General features: G+C 43.7%; 1 protein-coding gene across 1 annotated transcript in view; it reads left to right on the top strand.

The window, feature by feature from the left end:
* The first annotated feature begins 6,414 nt into the window (after positions 1-6,414).
* The window catches only part of metap1 (methionyl aminopeptidase 1), a 39,934-nt gene continuing 27,756 nt past the window's right edge, over positions 6,415-18,592 (top strand). The window contains exons 1-3 of the mRNA XM_083792474.1: positions 6,415-6,628; positions 15,421-15,472; positions 17,549-17,652. Of these exons, the coding sequence (XP_083648600.1) occupies positions 6,443-6,628; positions 15,421-15,472; positions 17,549-17,652 (342 nt within the window). The 5' untranslated portion in view covers positions 6,415-6,442. The remainder of the gene's footprint in view (positions 6,629-15,420; positions 15,473-17,548; positions 17,653-18,592) is intronic.

Here is an 18,592-nt window from a genome sequence, read left to right as displayed (position 1 = left end):
GAGCTTGTAGATCTGCTATTTTTCAATAGCTAAAGCATAACGTAATGCTAACACCAAAATGGGTTCCCGTTCAGAATGGGATAACTATCTTGTCTGATTAAACGATTATATAAAGTTGGAGATGAAAGTTTTTAACCACCTGCGTCCTCTTCTTTTTTCAGTGAAGCAAATTAAACTGCGCTTGTTTTCTTAATTGTGCTGTATAAATAAAGCTTGATTGATTGATATTTTATACTTTACTTTAATATTTTTATACTTTATACTACTTTTTCTAGGTGTTTTCACATTTTAGTCTGATGCATTTTTCGGGAATTCATATTGAATTAATCTGAGTGATTTTGATATATATATATATATATATATATATACACACAAAACGATAACGAACTAAAAAACTGTAGTACAATAATACATTAAATAAATTGTATAGATCAAATAGTAGATACATATAGAACATTGATATGTTTTGTTTTCTTGTTTTGTGTTTTGTTTTGTTGTTTTTGTCTTGTTCCTGTTAACTGTATTGTCCTATCTGTCTTTGTTTTTGTTTTATGTTATGTTTGTTTGTTTTGTTTTCTTGTTTATTTTCCCCTTCTGTTTGCTTTGTTGTATTATTTTACCTATGAAAGCCAAGGGTAGGCACTACAATTACAATTTACAATGTAGGCATTTAGCAGACGCTCTTAATCCAGAGCGATTTACATTAAGCAAGAACAAAAAGCATGGGAATGCATCACATCACAAAGCATTTATCATGAAACATGCGTAAGCTAAGAAAGTAACAGTGGAATATCTATATAATGAAACTATACATATTTACTACTATGCTATACGTATGTACTATGGCGTGCTATGACTACATACAATGCAATTATAGTGCGGTCTACACTATAAGCTTAGGCTTCAGCCTACACCTTTTTGGTCAATGTTTCTTTTGCAAAAAAAAAAGCAGCCAATGTATTGATTTGTTATAAATTAATGACCAAAATAAATAAACTCTACTCTACATCCACCACGCAACAACATACTAATAATAATAATAATAATAATAATAATAATACACACTTAACTATCTTATCTGATGGCATTTAATTTAGTTGTTGACCAACTCGGTTGCTCAATGCTGGCTGTTCCTGACATGAGGTATATTCTATAGGCTATAGGTTAAACAACAAGCATATATAATTAACAATAATCCATTCATGTTTAGCCAACATGACCAACAACCTGCTCAGTGTGTTCAGCATAACGTCTTTTAATTGTCACTTGACACGTTGTCGTGACGTTTATAAATATTCAAACAGCTGTCAGTATAACACAGCTATAACGTCAAACGTCTTTTCCAACTAGGTTCCTTTTCACTAGTCCGAACTCACGTCCGGTCTGGACCGGAACCCTCGCCTCCTGTATCCGGCTGTTAATTACATGCAGGGGAAAAACAAGCTGTTTCCGCTTCCTGCTCTAGACCGGATCCGAAAACTTGAATTGGCTAAAAAGCAGAATTGAGCAACAGCCCCAGAATGTGCAGACACAAGTCTTTAGAACGTTACTGTCCACACTACAGCCGTTAGCATTCATTAGCACCAAGCTAACGTGGCTTTAGTTTCCAACAAGCTTTTTTTTCCTATATTTGGACAGACAGGGGAGGGCTGGTGGAGGAAGAAAAAAAAAACAGAAAACTTCATACTATAAGTTCTTCTAATAATAATATTCGTTAATACTTTTTTTTAAATAATAAAAGGTTGTGTTTATTATTAACGTGTTTAGTTTTGTATTATACAGTATAACTTTGATGTTAAGGTTAAGGTTTAGAAAACGTTAACATTGTGATGTGTTTTTTTGGTGTGTTCTGTAATTAAGTGAAAGTTTCTCTCACCGGTCCGGCGGTCGCCATCTTTCATGTGCGTGTAGTGTGACCGGCCGTCGCGCGACGACGGTGTCGCGGCGTGGCGTCGTAAAAATGGCAGATCTACAAGCCCGCGCGGCGTCGCGTCCGCGACGCCGCGCGGGCTTGTAGATCTGCCATTTTTACGACACCGTCCTACGGCGGAACGGAACGTGTCTCTGGCCGTTACGGTTACTCCCCCGAGTATGTGAACGTCGGCGTTGATTGGACGAGACTGTACCCACCTGACTGGTTTGATTGAGCATGCGCAGGTGTCTTATGGTAGCTTTTTTGCCATATATGGACATTTCAGGCACACACCGTTATGGAAAGCCGATTTACAGCTATAGACTGGAATTGGATATGTAGCCTATTCATCATCTGTAAATGTAGTTCAACGTTTCCTTGTCAAAATTATAATGTTTCAGTTATCCACCATGCATATTATTACGACATTCTTCCTAAGTTCATATCCACAAGTTGTGGAGAGTTAACTTACTTTATTTATGCATTTATGTATTCATGTATTTATAATAATAATAATAATAATATTAAACTTTATTTATATAGCACCTTTCATACATAAATGTAGCTCAAAGTGCTTTACAGAGCAGAAAAGATAATAAAAACAAAAGCAAAATAAAACAGCATTAAAACAGGCATGCAGTTAAAACAATAGGACAATAATGCAGTGTCAAATCAGGCAATGGCAGTGGTACAAAGAGAGAGAGTTTATTTATTTTGGTCATTATAACAAATCAATACAGTGCCTGCTTTAAAAAAAAAAACATTGACCAAAAAGGTTTAGGCTGAAGCCTAAGCTTATAGTGCCTACCCTTCTAACAGATAAATGGCTTTCATAAGTAAAATAATACAACAAAGCAAACAGAAGGGGAAAAAAACAAAAACAAAAGGGGAAAAAAACAAACATAACATAAAACAAAAACAAAGACAGACAGGACAATACAGTTAACAGGAACAAGACAACAAAGAACAAAAACAACAAAACAAAACACAAAACGAGAAAACAAAACATCATATCAATGTTCTATATGTATCTACTATTTTTGATCTATACAATCTTTTAAATGTATTTATTGTACTACAGTTTTTTAGTTCGTCATCTAATGATTAGATGGATTAGATTCTAATCCATTCCACAGCTTAACCCCTCTGACCGATATGCACCTCTCTCTGATGTTTGTTCTAGCATTTGTTTGTTTGAATAATGGAAGTGCCTCTTAGGTTGTAGCGGCTCTCTCTAGGCCAGAACAGATCTTGGATACAGCTCGGGAGCAGGTGATTGTGTGCCTTATACATTGTTATTGCGATATTTAGATCTATATCTTTACATAGATTGCATTACATTCACCCATTCACACACACATTCACACACCTTTACATAGATTGTGTATTACATTCACCCAGTCACACAAACATGCACACACCTTTACATAGATTGTGCATTACATTCACCCATTCACACACACATTCACACGCATTTACATAGACTGTGCATTACATTCACCCATTCACACACATTCACACACCTTTACATAGATTGTGCATTACATTCACCCATTCACACACACACATTCACACACCTTTACATAGATTGTGCATTACATTCACCCATTCAACACACATTCACACACCTTTACATAGATTGTGCATTACATTCACCCATTCACACACCTTTACATAGACTGTGCATTACATTCACCCATTCACACACACATTCACATACCTTTACATAGATTGTGCATTACATTCACCCATTCACACACATTCACACACCTTTACAGAGATTGTGCATTACATTCACCCATTCACACACCTTTACATAGACTGTGCATTACATTCACCCATTCACACACACATTCACATACCTTTACATAGATTGTGCATTACATTCACCCATTCTCACACACATTCACACACCTTTACATAGATTGTGCATTACATTCACCCATTCACACACACATTCACACACCTTTACATAGATTGTGCATTACATTCACCCATTCACACACACATTCACATACCTTTACATAGATGGTGCATTACATTCACCCATTCACACACATTCACACACCTTTACATAGATTGTGCATTACATTCACCCATTCACACACACATTCACACACCTTTACATAGATTGTGCATTACATTCACCCATTCACACACCTTTACATAGAGTGTGCATTACATTCACACATTCACACACCTTTACATAGATTGTGCATTACATTCACCCATTCACACACACATTCACACACCTTTACATAGATTGTGCATTACATTCACCCATTCACACACACACCTTTACATAGATTGTGCATTACATTCACCCATTCACACACACATTCACACACCTTTACATAGACTGTGCATTACATTCACCCATTCACACACATTCACACACCTTTACATAGATTGTGCATTACATTCACCCATTCACACACCTTTACATAGAGTGTGCATTACATTCACACATTCACACACCTTTACATAGATTGTGCATTACATTCACCCATTCACACACACATTCACACACCTTTACATAGACTGTGCATTACATTCACCCATTCACACACACATTCACACACCTTTACATAGATTGTGCATTACATTCACCCATTCACACACACATTCACACACTGATGAGTCGATGACAGAGGAAACCATGCAAGGCACCAACCTGCACATCAGGAGCAATTAGGGGTTCAGAGTCTTGCTCAAGGACACTTTGACAGTAACTCTGGGAGAGCCCACAGGGTTCGAACTGGCAACCTTACGGTTACCATCCCTCTACCTCTGAGCCGCCATAACAGAGCGCCGCAGTCCCTCCCCCTTTCAGTCCCTCCCCCTTTCAGTCCCTCCCCCTTTCAGTCCCTCCCCCTTTCAGAGCGTCACAGTCCCTCCCCCTTTCAGTCCCTCCCCCTTTCAGAGCGTCACAGTCCCTCCCCCTTTCAGTCCCTCCCCCTTTCAGAGCGTCACAGTCCCTCCCCCTTTCAGTCCCTCCCCCTTTCAGAGCGTCACAGTCCCTCCCCCTTTCAGTCCCTCCCCCTTTCAGTCCCTCCCCCTTTCAGAGCGTCACAGTCCCTCCCCCTTTCAGTCCCTCCCCCTTTCAGAGCGTCACAGTCCCTCCCCCTTTCAGTCCCTCCCCCTTTCAGAGCGTCACAGTCCCTCCCCCTTTCAGTCCCTCCCCCTTTCAGAGCGTCACAGTCCCTCCCCCTTTCAGTCCCTCCCCCTTTCAGAGCGTCACAGTCCCTCCCCCTTTCAGTCCCTCCCCCTTTCAGAGCGTCACAGTCCCTCCCCCTTTCAGTCCCTCCCCCTTTCAGTCCCTCCCCCTTTCAGTCCCTCCCCCTTTCAGAAAAACGAGTGGCCCAGGGAATGAAAACCCAATGCATTCTCCCATCGGCACTTCTTATTTAATTTATATAAAGACGGTTACGCCGCGGACAAAGCCAACTCGGATCGTGACAAATCATGACAATGAACACAATGTTTTGGGCCGATCAAATAATTTATAAGACGAAAAACAAAACAAATAGTGTTATGTCTCCTGCCTTTATTTTCTTCTTTCTAATGATTTGATCGGCCCAAAACATTGTGTTCATTGTCATGATTTGTCACGATCCGAGTTGGCTTTGTCCGCGGCGTAACCGTCTTTAAATAAATTAAATAAGAAGTGCCGATGGGAGAATGCATTGGGTTTTCATTTCCTGGGCCACTCGTCGTTCTGAAAGGGGGAGGGACTGCGGCGCTCTGAAAGGGGGAGGGACTGAAAGGGGGAGGGACTGCGGCGCTCTATAGGTGGTGGTGGTTTATAGCAGATTTATAGCATGTGATGTAGACAGCACTATAGAATTGCATTGTAGGCCTATGTAGTCATAATTCACTTTATAGGTATAGTCTATATGTATAGTTTATTATAAATTATACTTATATGTATAGTTTCATTATATAGAGATTCCACTGTCACATTTTAGTTTACGCATGTTTCTTGATAAGCTTCTTTTTATGTAGGCCTATGTCACTGTGATGTATTGCCATGTTTTTTGTTCTTGCTTAATGTAAATAGCTCTGGATTAAGAGCGTCTGATAAATGCCTAAATTGTAATTCGCTAAAAGCATCTGAATGCCTAAATTGTAATTCGCTCTGGATTAAGAGCATCTGAATGCCTAAATTGGTAAATCGCTCTGGATTAAGAGCATCTGAATGCCTAAATTGGTAAATCGCTCTGGATTAAGAGCATCTGAATGCCTAAATTGTAAATCGCTCTGGATTAAGAGCGTCTGCTAAATGCCTAAATTGGTAAATCGCTCTGGATTAAGATTTAAGAGCGTCTGCTAAACTAAATGCCCAAATTGTAAATAATAAAAGTGCCTTACAGCAAAACGCACGGGTGAAATAAAACTACCCCATGCCAGCCCAGCCCAGCCCCAGCCCCAGTCCCAGCAGCCAGCCTGTCCCCGGCTCTCCGTAGCTCCTCGCCTCGCCCCTCCCTCCCTCCCTCCTCCTCGACACGGCAGGCTGAGGCAGGAGGCAGCATGGCGAACACCAGCAGCGACGCCGATCCACAGCAGCAACAAGAAGACCAAGAACCACAAGAAGGAGACGAGCAGCCCGAGCAGCAGCAGAGAGAATGCGAGACGGAGGGCTGCGGCAAGGAGGCCAAGCTGCAGTGTCCCACCTGCATCAAGCTGCACATCCCGGGATCCTACTTCTGCTCGCAGGTCGGTGCTGGTTCTGGTGGTGCTGGTGGTTCTGGCGGTGGTGGTTCTGGAGGTCTCTACTGGGCTTTATTTTGAAATTTAGATGATCTTGTTTTGTTTTGATTTTTTTGTTTGTCTTTGTGAAAGGTGTCATACAAACGCATCATATATAATGACCACCAATAAGGCCCCATGGCAGCCAGAAGCACTGCTTCATGCAACACACACACACACACACACACACACACACACACACACACACACACACACACACACACACACACACACACACACACCCATCCATCCGCCAGACGAACGTTACGGTCGGTCGGTAGCTGTTCTATTCGCGTTGAAAAAGGCACGTCCGGTCTAGAACAGGATACGGAAACGTGTGTGTGTGTGTTTTGTCGTGTGTGTGTGTGTGTGTGTGCACGTGGGGGAGAGCGCCGGATGCGGTGGGCGGGGCTCCAGGCCGGACATGGAGGAAGCGAGCAGTGAACGGGGAAAGGGGAAGGCATGTTTTCCAGAGGTTCTGACTGGATACGAGATAAAGAAGAGCAGATCTACAAAGCTATAACAAGAGCATTAACGTTGTTGGCGTGTATGTAGATCTGTTATTTGTCTTCTGTCTGAGGGTGGCATATCATTTAGGTTATTAACAGCACCCCTAAACTCCACTTAACCTCGGCCCCCGGGGTGGGTGGGGTCACGCCGACATCGGTTACCCCGACGAATTTGGTATAGCTCCTGGGGGTTATACCGTTTCGTGATGAATTGAACATTAAGGTGGAGGACCCTCTCGTAAACAAGGGCTTTATGGTGTTGTCCACTCACAGTTAACAGTTTCTTTTTTTTTGTATCGAGTTCAGTTGTGCTTGAAATGAACTGTAATTCGGCAAACTGTTAATATAAATACTTCAGAATCAATCAAAACGCTTAATGTTGTAAGTCAGGTGACAGCAGAGCGGAGTCACAGGATACGACGGGTCACCAGTGTCTGTGTAACAGTCAGTCAGTCAGTCTGCTTTAGTCACAGGATAGGACAGGTCACCAGGGTCCGTGTAACAGCCATGGAGGGGTCAGTCAGTCAGTCAGTCAGTCAGTCAGTCATTCTGCTTTAGGCTGTGATTTCTGTCCCCTCCTCTGTCTTTCGGAGGCAGATGGATCGCTCTAAAGGTCTGTAGGGAAGCCAGAACAGACACACACGAGGGTGTGAATAATTAGTTTGGATTGGATCCCCAATCCGCTGTAATGGTAAACTAAAGTGTAAAAGTTTTATGTGTGAGACAGTGTGACAGCAACATGCTCTCTCTCTCGCTCTCTCTCTCTACAGTGTGACAGCCAACATGCTCTCTCTCTCTCTCTCTCTCTCTCTCTCCATACGGCCATGCCCCAGGCCACCATGCAGGGCTCCTGTTTCCTTTCACTGGCTGGGACAGATATTTATACACTGTGTGTGTGTGTGTGTGTGTGTGTGTGTGTGTGTGTGTATGGGGACATAGATTCTTATGTATGGCTGTCATGAGTCACGATTACAAATTTTAGATCTTAATTTGTCACACAAATAATTGGAATTAACTGTGTGTGTGTACGTAGATTCTCATGTAGGGCTGTCATGGATCACCATTATACATTTTAAGTTCATAATTTGTCACACAAATTGCAATTAACTGTGTGTGTGTGTGTTGCATTGAACATTTCAACATTACAATTTGCATTTCTGTTTACCATGTAGGCATCGTAATCACACATTGTTTACCATTTAGGCATCGTAATCACACATTGTTTACCATTTAGGCATCGTAATCACACATTGTTTACCATTTAGGCATCGTAATCACACATTGTTTACCATTTAGGCATCGTAATCACACATTGTTTACCATTTAGGCATCGTAATCACACATTGTTTACCATTTAGGCATCGTAATCACACATTGTTTACCATTTAGGCATCGTAATCACACATTGTTTACCATTTAGGCATCGTAATCACACATTGTTTACCATTTAGGCATCGTAATCACACATTGTTTACCATTTAGGCATCGTAATCACACATTGTTTACCATTTAGGCATCGTAATCACACATTGTTTACCATTTAGGCATCGTAATCACACATTGTTTACCATTTAGGCATCGTAATCACACATTGTTTACCATTTAGGCATCGTAATCACACATTGTTTACCATTTAGGCATCGTAATCACACATTGTTTACCATTTAGGCATCGTAATCACACATTGTTTACCATTTAGGCATCGTAATCACACATTGCACACGTAGGGCAGAACTATCATATGACACGCCTTAAATATACAAATACCTCACTGACATCTTTCTAAAGTTATTGTGTACAATGTTGGCTTTAATTGAACATGGTGGACCCTGTTGTAAACCAGTCCACAGAGCCGTGACAGTCTTTGTATGAGATGAGATGAGATGAGATGAGATTCCATTTATTGTCAATGTACAGTACGAGTACAGCACAGCGAAAAGTATTTTCACATCTCACCAATGGTGCAAACAAGTCAGTAAGACTTAAGGCCAATTCATAGTCTGGATATTTGGTGGTGAGCTGACCACCGGAGCTGAAATAACGTTGAGTGGTGGTGAGTAAAAACAGAGAGAAGGGCTGGAGCGGTGGCGGTGGTTTGCTCTTCACCGCGGCTCGTGACGTCATGTTGTAGTTCGGTGGTCACCTCAGTGACGTCATGTTGTAGTTCGGTGGTCACCTCAGTGACGTCATGTTGTAGTTCGGTGGTCACCTCAGTGACGTCATGTTGTAGTTCGGTGGTCACCTCAGTGACGTCATGTTGTAGTTCGGTGGTCACCTCAGTGACGTCATGTTGTAGTTCGGTGGTCACCTCAGTGACGTCATGTTGTAGTTCGGTGGTCACCTCAGTGACGTCATGTTGTAGTTCGGTGGTCACCTCAGTGACGTCATGTTGTAGTTCGGTGGTCACCTCAGTGACGTCATGTTGTAGTTCGGTGGTCACCTCAGTGACGTCATGTTGTAGTTCGGTGGTCACCTATTACCACCGTAAATCCAGACTATGTATGAGCCTTAAGGAGGATACATTGTGAAAGAGGAAGAATTGTGCGTTCATGTGAAATATGTACCCATTACGTGGTGATGAAACTTTGACCAAACATGGAGATTCTATGACATCATAGTGCCGACATCACAGACTGTCCTTCTATATAAATGGTTATCATGTTCAATAAGAATGTGTTACAGAGCAAGGTGCGGTAACGGTGTCATTCCAAACAGTGAGCTAGCCCCCGGTCTGTCAGATGTTGTGTTGTACATTTAAGCTGCGAGTAGACTCAGAAGTCAACCAATTTGGTGACATTTCCGTAGCGGTCATGGGACACAAAGTGTACGTCTTTGGAGGTTACCCAAATTCGAACACTATGCCTGTAGAAGATCAGATCACTGTGAGAGTCTTCAACACAGTGCCTCTGAGATGGACCACGTTGCCCCCAGTGACCACAGGAGGAGAGCGCCCCCCTGAGGTGCCCTGTAGTCGCCTATTCCACACGGCTGTGCTCATTGGAGATACTGTCTACGTCTGGGGTGGAAGGTGTACATATGGAGAGAATTGCAACAACACTCTTTATGGATTTGACGTCGACGCCCACAGGTGGCTCAATGCTGAGGTCTCTGGGAGCGTTCCAGAGGCGAAGTGCGGCCACTCTGCCTGTGTCTTGAGGAAGGACATGTATGTTTATGGAGGATTGAACCAGCTGGATGAATGCACTAATGACCTCTACAAGCTGGACACCGCCACGATGGTCTGGACTTTAATTAACCCCAGAGGAACTCTGCCGGAAAATTCAGCACTTCATACTGCCTCCATCATCGGGACAAAGATGTTTGTATTTGGGGGCCGTGGGGTGTCTTCGGTCCACTACAACAACATCAGAGTGTTTGACACAGAGACCAACCTCTGGCTGAGCACGTCTTCTGCACAGCCTCTTCCAGAAGGATGGATGCATTCAGCCTTTGTCTACAATGGAGAGCTGTACATATTTGGTGGTGACATCATGGGTGATGAAGTACACCACTGCAATGATGTGTGGAAACTCAGCCCGGAGACCTTTTCCTGGAAGGAGATTAAGCCCAAGCTGAATGACCCGTTCAGGGTGACTGACGGCTGCTGTTGCATGGTGGGAGATCGTGTCATCATCTTTGGAGGATCTAAAGAAGATGACACACCCAATGCTGACCTGTACATCTTGGACTTCAGTCCTAGTCTCAAGACGATGTGCAAGCTGGCAGTTATTCAGTACGGTGTGGAGCGGGCTGGACTCCCACACAACATCAGGTGGGAACTGTCAGCCATGACTACAAATGATGGAGCACACATGACAACAAAAACTACAAATGATGGAGCACAGATAATAATAATAACAATAATAATAATAATAACAATAATAGTAATGAGGGGGGCACGGTGGCACAGTTGGTAGTGCTGTCGCCTCACAGCTAGAAGGTCCTGGGTTCGATTCCCGCTGGGGGCGCTGTGGGCGCTGGCGGCGTGTTTCCTCCTCCGCGTCATCAGTACCCATACCCGAGGCGGGGTTTGGTGATTCTGTGTGGAGTTTGCATGTTCTCCCCGTGTTCCCTAGGGTAGGTACCCTCACATAAAACATGCAGTAATCCTGGTCTCTAAACTGCCTCCACCAGAGGAGAAGTCATAACAGAACCATCTAAATACTACAACATGCAGAGGAGAAGTCATAACAGAACCATCTAAACACTACAGCATGCAGAGGAGAAGTCATAACAGAACCATCTAAACACTACAGCATGCAGAGGAGAAGTCATAACAGAACCATCTAAACACTACAGCATGCAGTCATAACAGAACCATCTAAACACTACAGCATGCAGAGGAGAAGTCATAACAGAACCATCTAAACACTACAACATGCAGAGGAGAAGTCATAACAGAACCATCTAAACACTACAGCATGCAGAGGAGAAGTCATAACAGAACCATCTAAACACTACAGCATGCAGAGGAGAAGTCATAACAGAGCCATCTAAACACTACAGCATGCAGAGGAGAAGTCATAACAGAACCATCTAAACACTACAGCATGCAGTCATAACAGAACCATCTAAACACTACAGCATGCAGAGGAGAAGTCATAACAGAACCATCTAAACACTACAACATGCAGAGGAGAAGTCATAACAGAACCATCTAAACACTACAGCATGCAGAGGAGAAGTCATAACAGAGCCATCTAAACACTACAGCATGCAGAGGAGAAGTCATAACAGAACCATCTAAACGCTACAACATGCAGAGGAGAAGTCATAACAGAGCCATCTAAACACTACAGCATGCAGAGGAGAAGTCATAACAGAACCATCTAAACACTACAGCATGCAGAGGAGAAGTCATAACAGAACCATCTAAACACTACAGCATGCAGAGGAGAAGTCATAACAGAACCATCTAAACACTACAACATGCAGTCATAACAGAACCATCTAAACACTACAACATGCAGTCATAACAGAACCATCTAAACACTACAACATGCAGAGGAGAAGTCATAACAGAACCATCTAAATACTACAACATGCAGAGGAGAAGTCATAACAGAACCATCTAAACACTACAACATGCAGAGGAGAAGTCATAACAGAACCATCTAAACACTACAACATGCAGTCATAACAGAACCATCTAAATACTACAACATGCAGAGGAGAAGTCATAACAGAACCATTTAATCACTACAACTCCACTGACACATGCCTCCTCTATTTGAGCGATCACATCAAACACGAGGTGGATGCTGGAAAATACTGCGGCATGGTCATGCTGGACCTCCAAAAGGCTTTTGACACCGTGAACCACTCCATACTGGTTAACAAGCTTAAAGCTATTGGTTTTGATAGCACATCAGTGAGCTGGATGCAATCCTACCTGGAGGGGAGAGAACAGATGGTGGAGGTGAACGGAACACTGTCCCCTCCCCTCCCAGTGAGCTGTGGCGTCCCACAAGGAAGCATACTAGGGCCTTTACTGTTCCTAATTTATGTTAACGACATGACTTCAGCTTGTGACTGCAACTTGTTCCTGTTCGCAGATGACTCAGCACTGCTGGTCTCGGACAGGAACAAACTGCAGGTTGAAAAGACCCTCAGCTCTGAACTCGGTAGAATCTGCACCTGGCTCGCTGATAACAAACTATCCTTACACCTGGGAAAAACTGAATCCATCCTCTTCGGATCAAATAGTAAACTCAGCAAGGCAGATGGCTTCTTGGTTAGAGTGGGTGACAATATTATCACACGAAAAGATGAAATTACCTACCTAGGTTCCATCCTGGAGGCCAATCTTTCCGGTGATAAAATGGCCACCAACGTAATCAAAACAGTCAATCAAAGAACAAGATTCCTTTACAGGATCTCCTCACTGGTCAGCAAAAACACCTTGAAGACCTTAACAGGAGCCCTCGTACAAGGTTTCTTTGACTATGCATCCACCTCTTGGTACCACAGCACCTCAAAGGCCCTTAAAACAAGGCTCCAGACCTCCCAAAACAAACTGGTCAGGCTCCTACTTGGCCTCACCCCCTGAACCCACCTCACCCCTGCCCACTTTGACAGGCTGGGATGGCTTAGGGTCGACGACAGAGTACAGCATCTTGCAATGGGTCTGGTCCACAAGATTCGATACACCACCAAGATACCCATGTACCTGTCTAAATACTTCCTTAATGTAAACGAAGTCCACACCCACAACACCAGAGGGAGTGCAACAAACCATGTACAACCCAGATTCGGCACAAACAAGGGACTAAATTCTTTTCGCTCCTATGCCACCAAAATGTGGAATGCCCTACCAACAGTCATTAAGATATGTGAATCCCTTGACTCCTTCAAAACTGCTCTCAAAGGGCACCTACGGATGGCTGCAATTCGAAACTGGCCTCTGTAAAATCTGAATCCCCCCCCCCCCCCCCCTCACTGTATATTGTATCTTTTCCCTTTTTTGCTTCCCATATGATGAATTCCTGTTCTGTACTTTAGCTACATAGAAATGTCTATTTGTATGTCTCTAAATGTCTGTATGTCTTTAAATGTTTTGATGAATTGAACAATGTGGACCCTGTTGTAAACAAGTGTAATGCTTAATTGGGTCGTCCACTCACAGTTGACAGTCTTTGTATTGAGTTTGTGCTTAAAATGTACTGTAAATTCTACAAACTGTTAATACATATTTCAATCAATCAATCAATCAATCAATCAATCAATACAACATGCAGTCATAACAGAACCATTTAAATACTACAACATGCAGAGGATAAGTCATAACAGAACCATCTAAACACTACAGCATGCAGAGGAGAAGTCATAACAGAACCATCTAAACACTACAACATGCAGAGGAGAAGTCATAACAGAACCATCTAAACACTACAGCATGCAGAGGAGAAGTCATAACGGAACCATCTAAACACTACAACATGCAGAGGAGAAGTCATAACAGAACCATCTAAACACTACAGCATGCAGAGGAGAAGTCATAACAGAACCATCTAAACACTACAACATGCAGTCATAACAGAACCATCTAAACACTACAACATGCAGAGGAGAAGTCATAACAGAACCATCTAAACACTACAACATGCAGAGGAGAAGTCATAACAGAACCATCTAAATACTACAACATGCAGAGGAGAAGTCATAACAGAACCATCTAAACACTACAACATGCAGAGGAGAAGTCATAACAGAACCATCTAAACACTACAGCATGCAGAGGAGAAGTCATAACAGAACCATCTAAACACTACAGCATGCAGTCATAACAGAACCATCTAAATACTACAACATGCAGAGGAGAAGTCATAACAGAACCATCTAAACACTACAACATGCAGAGGAGAAGTCATAACAGAACCATCTAAACACTACAGCATGCAGAGGAGAAGTCATAACAGAACCATCTAAACACTACAGCATGCAGTCATAACAGAACCATCTAAATACTACAACATGCAGAGGAGAAGACATAACAGAACCATATAAACACTACAGCATGCAGTCATAACAGAACCATCTAAATACTACAACATGCAGAGGAGAAGTCATAACAGAACCATCTAAACACTACAACATGCAGAGGAGAAGTCATAACAGAACCATCTAAACACTACAGCATGCAGTCATAACAGAACCATCTAAATACTACAACATGCAGAGGAGAAGACATAACAGAACCATATAAACACTACAGCATGCAGTCATAACAGAACCATCTAAATACTACAACATGCAGAGGAGAAGTCATAACAGAACCATCTAAACACTACAACATGCAGTCATAACAGAACCATCTAAATACTACAACGTGTGTGTGTGTGTGTGTGTGTGTGTGTGTGTGTGTGTGTTGGGAGAGACGATAAAGAGCGGGGGAGACACGCTGTGCGCTCTGATCGAGACGGTTATTTTTTAATGAATTAGAAACAAATGGTCCGAATGTTCACTCGGAAATTCCTGCCGAAGTTCGAGTCCTAAAATAAGGGCTAGGGTACAGCCTTACAAGCTTGTAGATCTGCTATTTTTTGAAAAATCGAATAACGACTGACATAGAAACATAGTTTTTTGTCAGGATGTAGAAGACATTTTTAGAATCTGATCTCAGGTCAGAATGGGTTAAACACTAAAAGGGGTTCCCGTTAAGACGCCATTATCATTGCCATGTTTCTCTTCTCGTTCAATCTCTCTTGTGCTCATGTTGCATTTTCTCTCGTCTGTCTTTGGTTCCTACAGGAATGTTTCAAAGGGAGTTGGGGAACTCATAAGCAGCTGCACAAAAAAGCAAGTACGTATTTCCCATGTGCAAAACGGTCACTGTATGTGACCGGGGACAGTGGTTTGATATACAAGGGGGGCCATGGTAATTTTTCAGTTCTTTACATATTATGAAACTGCACACTGTAACCTTTCATACTTTATGATGTATTGCTCATTGAAATTGGGGGGAAAATGAAGAAGATATGACCATTTGAAACTTGTTGAACCAGAAATCCCAAATTAGAGAATTCCCCCTTCAAAGATTCCTTTATTAATTTAGCACCTCTGAGCCCAGAAATGGGTGTGACAATTAAGCAATATTACACCAGAGGGTGTGGTTTAACGTGATTATTGCCACGACAGGGATGCGCTCAGGAATGAGACTAAGTCGAGTTCCGCAAGCATCCCTGAAGTAATATTGCAATTCTACCACAGTTAGCCTTAAAACTAAGAAAATCGCTGAAAGAATATATATTTTTAATGACAGATGTAGTCACTACGACCACAAATGTACCAAGAAACTAGCTATAGCCTAGCCACCCAGTTTGCTAGCGCTCTGGGAGAACAGAGCAGCTGAATTCTTTGTTTTGATTCGGTGGTGAACGGTGCTGGTTTGACCCACGGCTAGAAGGCAGTTTCAACCAATCAGATTGCTTCCTCGAAACGACCTGTGGTAGAATAGATACTTGTCTCCACCCCTGCATAAACACTTCCCTCATCCACTAACCACTCCCCCCTCATCCACTAACCACTCCCCCCTCATCCACTAACCACTCCCCCCTCATCCACTAACCACTCCCCCCTCGTCCACTAACCACTCCCCCCTCATCCACTAACCACTCCCCCCCTCATCCACTAACCACTCCCCCCCCATCCACTAACCACTCCCCCCCTCATCCACTAACCACTCCCCCCTCATCCACTAACCACTCCCCCCCCCATCCACTAACCACTCCCCCCTCATCCACTAACCACTCCCCCCCCCATCCACTAACCACTCCCCCCCTCATCCACTAACCACTCCCCCCCTCATCCACTAACCACTCCCCCCTCATCCACTAACCACTCCCCCCTCATCCACTAACCACTCCCCCCCCCATCCACTAACCACTCCCCCCTCATCCACTAACCACTCCCCCCCCCATCCACTAACCACTCCCCCCCCATCCACTAACCACTCCCCCCTCATCCACTAACCACTCCCCCCTCATCCACTAACCACTCCCCCCTCATCCACTAACCACTCCCCCCCCATCCACTAACCACTCCCCCCTCATCCACTAACCACTCCCCCCCCATCCACTAACCACTCCCCCCTCATCCACTAACCACTCCCCCCTCATCCACTAACCACTCCCCCCTCATCCACTAACCACTCCCCCCCTCATCCACTAACCACTCACCCCTCATCCACTAACCACTCCCCCCTCATCCACTAACCACTCCCCCCTCATCCACTAACCACTCACCCCTCATCCACTAACCACTCCCCCCTCATCCACTAACCACTCCCCCCTCATCCACTAACCACTCCCCCCTCATCCACTAACCACTCCCCCCACTAGGTTAGCTGTCAACTGCACAGAATGACACTATAAGTAGGCTATCATTTATTCCATGAAGTTACTTGTAGTGTTTTTAATTGCTAAATGTTCTGTAAAGCAGTATAATTGTATCTGTAGGCATCTGGACAAAACGACGTGGGTATGTACGGCGTAATGACACCTGGCACTTATACTGAGGAAATAAATCTACTACAGATGGTTCTTCTGACCAAGCAATTATAGGCTTGGAAACGCTTCTTATTTATTCTTATTTCTTCTTGTACGATTTGTTTGGCCAATGTTTGAGATGGTTTTTTTTTTAATAGTATAGTCATGTGTCGATTACTTGAGATGCAGTCATGTTCTTCTTTTCTCTTTTGCGTTATTAATGTGCGTGCGTGTGTGCGTGTGTACGTGCGTGCATGTGTGTGCGTGTGTGTACGTGCGTGCGTGTGTACGTGCGTGCGTGCATGTGTGCGTGTGTGTGTGTGTGTGTGCATGCCTGTGTGTGTGTGTGTGTGCGTGCCTGTGTGTGTGTGCGTGCGTGCCTGTGTGTGTAGAGGAGGTCTCCAGTGAATGTCAGAACTGCTTGGTGAAGGACACCAACACAGACCCATGGCCAGGATACCACTTCACTGGGAAACTACGGCCTCACTACCCCCTGGTGAGTCTTTTAAACTACAGCCTCACTATCCCCTGGTGAGTCTTTAAACTACAGCCTCACTATCCCCTGGTGAGTCTATAAACTACAGCCTCACTATCCCCTGGTGAGTCTTTATTAAACTACGGCCTCACTATCCCCTGGTGAGTCTATAAACTACGGCCTCACTATCCCCTGGTGAGTCTATAAACTACGGCCTCACTATCCCCTGGTGAGTCTTTATTAAACTACGGCCTCACTATCCCCTGGTGAGTCTATAAACTACAGCCTCACTATCCCCTGGTGAGTCTATAAACTACGGCCTCACTATCCCCTGTTGAGTCTATAAACTACAGCCTCACTATCCCCTGGTGAGTCTATAAACTACGGCCTCACTATCCCCTGGTGAGTCTATAAACTACGGCCTCACTATCCCCTGGTGAGTCTTTATTAAACTACGGCCTCACTATCCCCTGGTGAGTCTATAAACTACAGCCTCACTATCCCCTGGTGAGTCTATAAACTACGGCCTCACTATCCCCTGTTGAGTCTATAAACTACAGCCTCACTATCCCCTGGTGAGTCTATAAACTACGGCCTCACTATCCCCTGGTGAGTCTATAAACTACAGCCTCACTATCCCCTGGTGAGTCTATAAACTACAGCCTCACTATCCCCTGGTGAGTCTATAAACTACGGCCTCACTATCCCCTGTTGAGTCTATAAACTACGGCCTCACTATCCCCTGGTGAGTCTATAAACTACAGCCTCACTATCCCCTGGTGAGTCTATAAACTACGGCCTCACTATCCCCTGGTGAGTCTTTAAACTACAGCCTCACTATCCCCTGGTGAGTCTTTAAACTACAGCCTCACTATCCCCTGGTGAGTCTATAAACTACAGCCTCACTATCCCCTGGTGAGTCTATAAACTACAGCCTCACTATCCCCTGGTGAGTCTATAA

This window comes from Protomyctophum parallelum, assembly GCF_964188405.1.
Source record: "Protomyctophum parallelum genome assembly, chromosome: 20".
Lineage (NCBI taxonomy): Eukaryota > Metazoa > Chordata > Actinopteri > Myctophiformes > Myctophidae > Protomyctophum > Protomyctophum parallelum.
The sequence above is the reverse complement of the archived record's forward strand: the minus strand, read 5'-3'. Positions and strand labels throughout refer to the sequence as shown.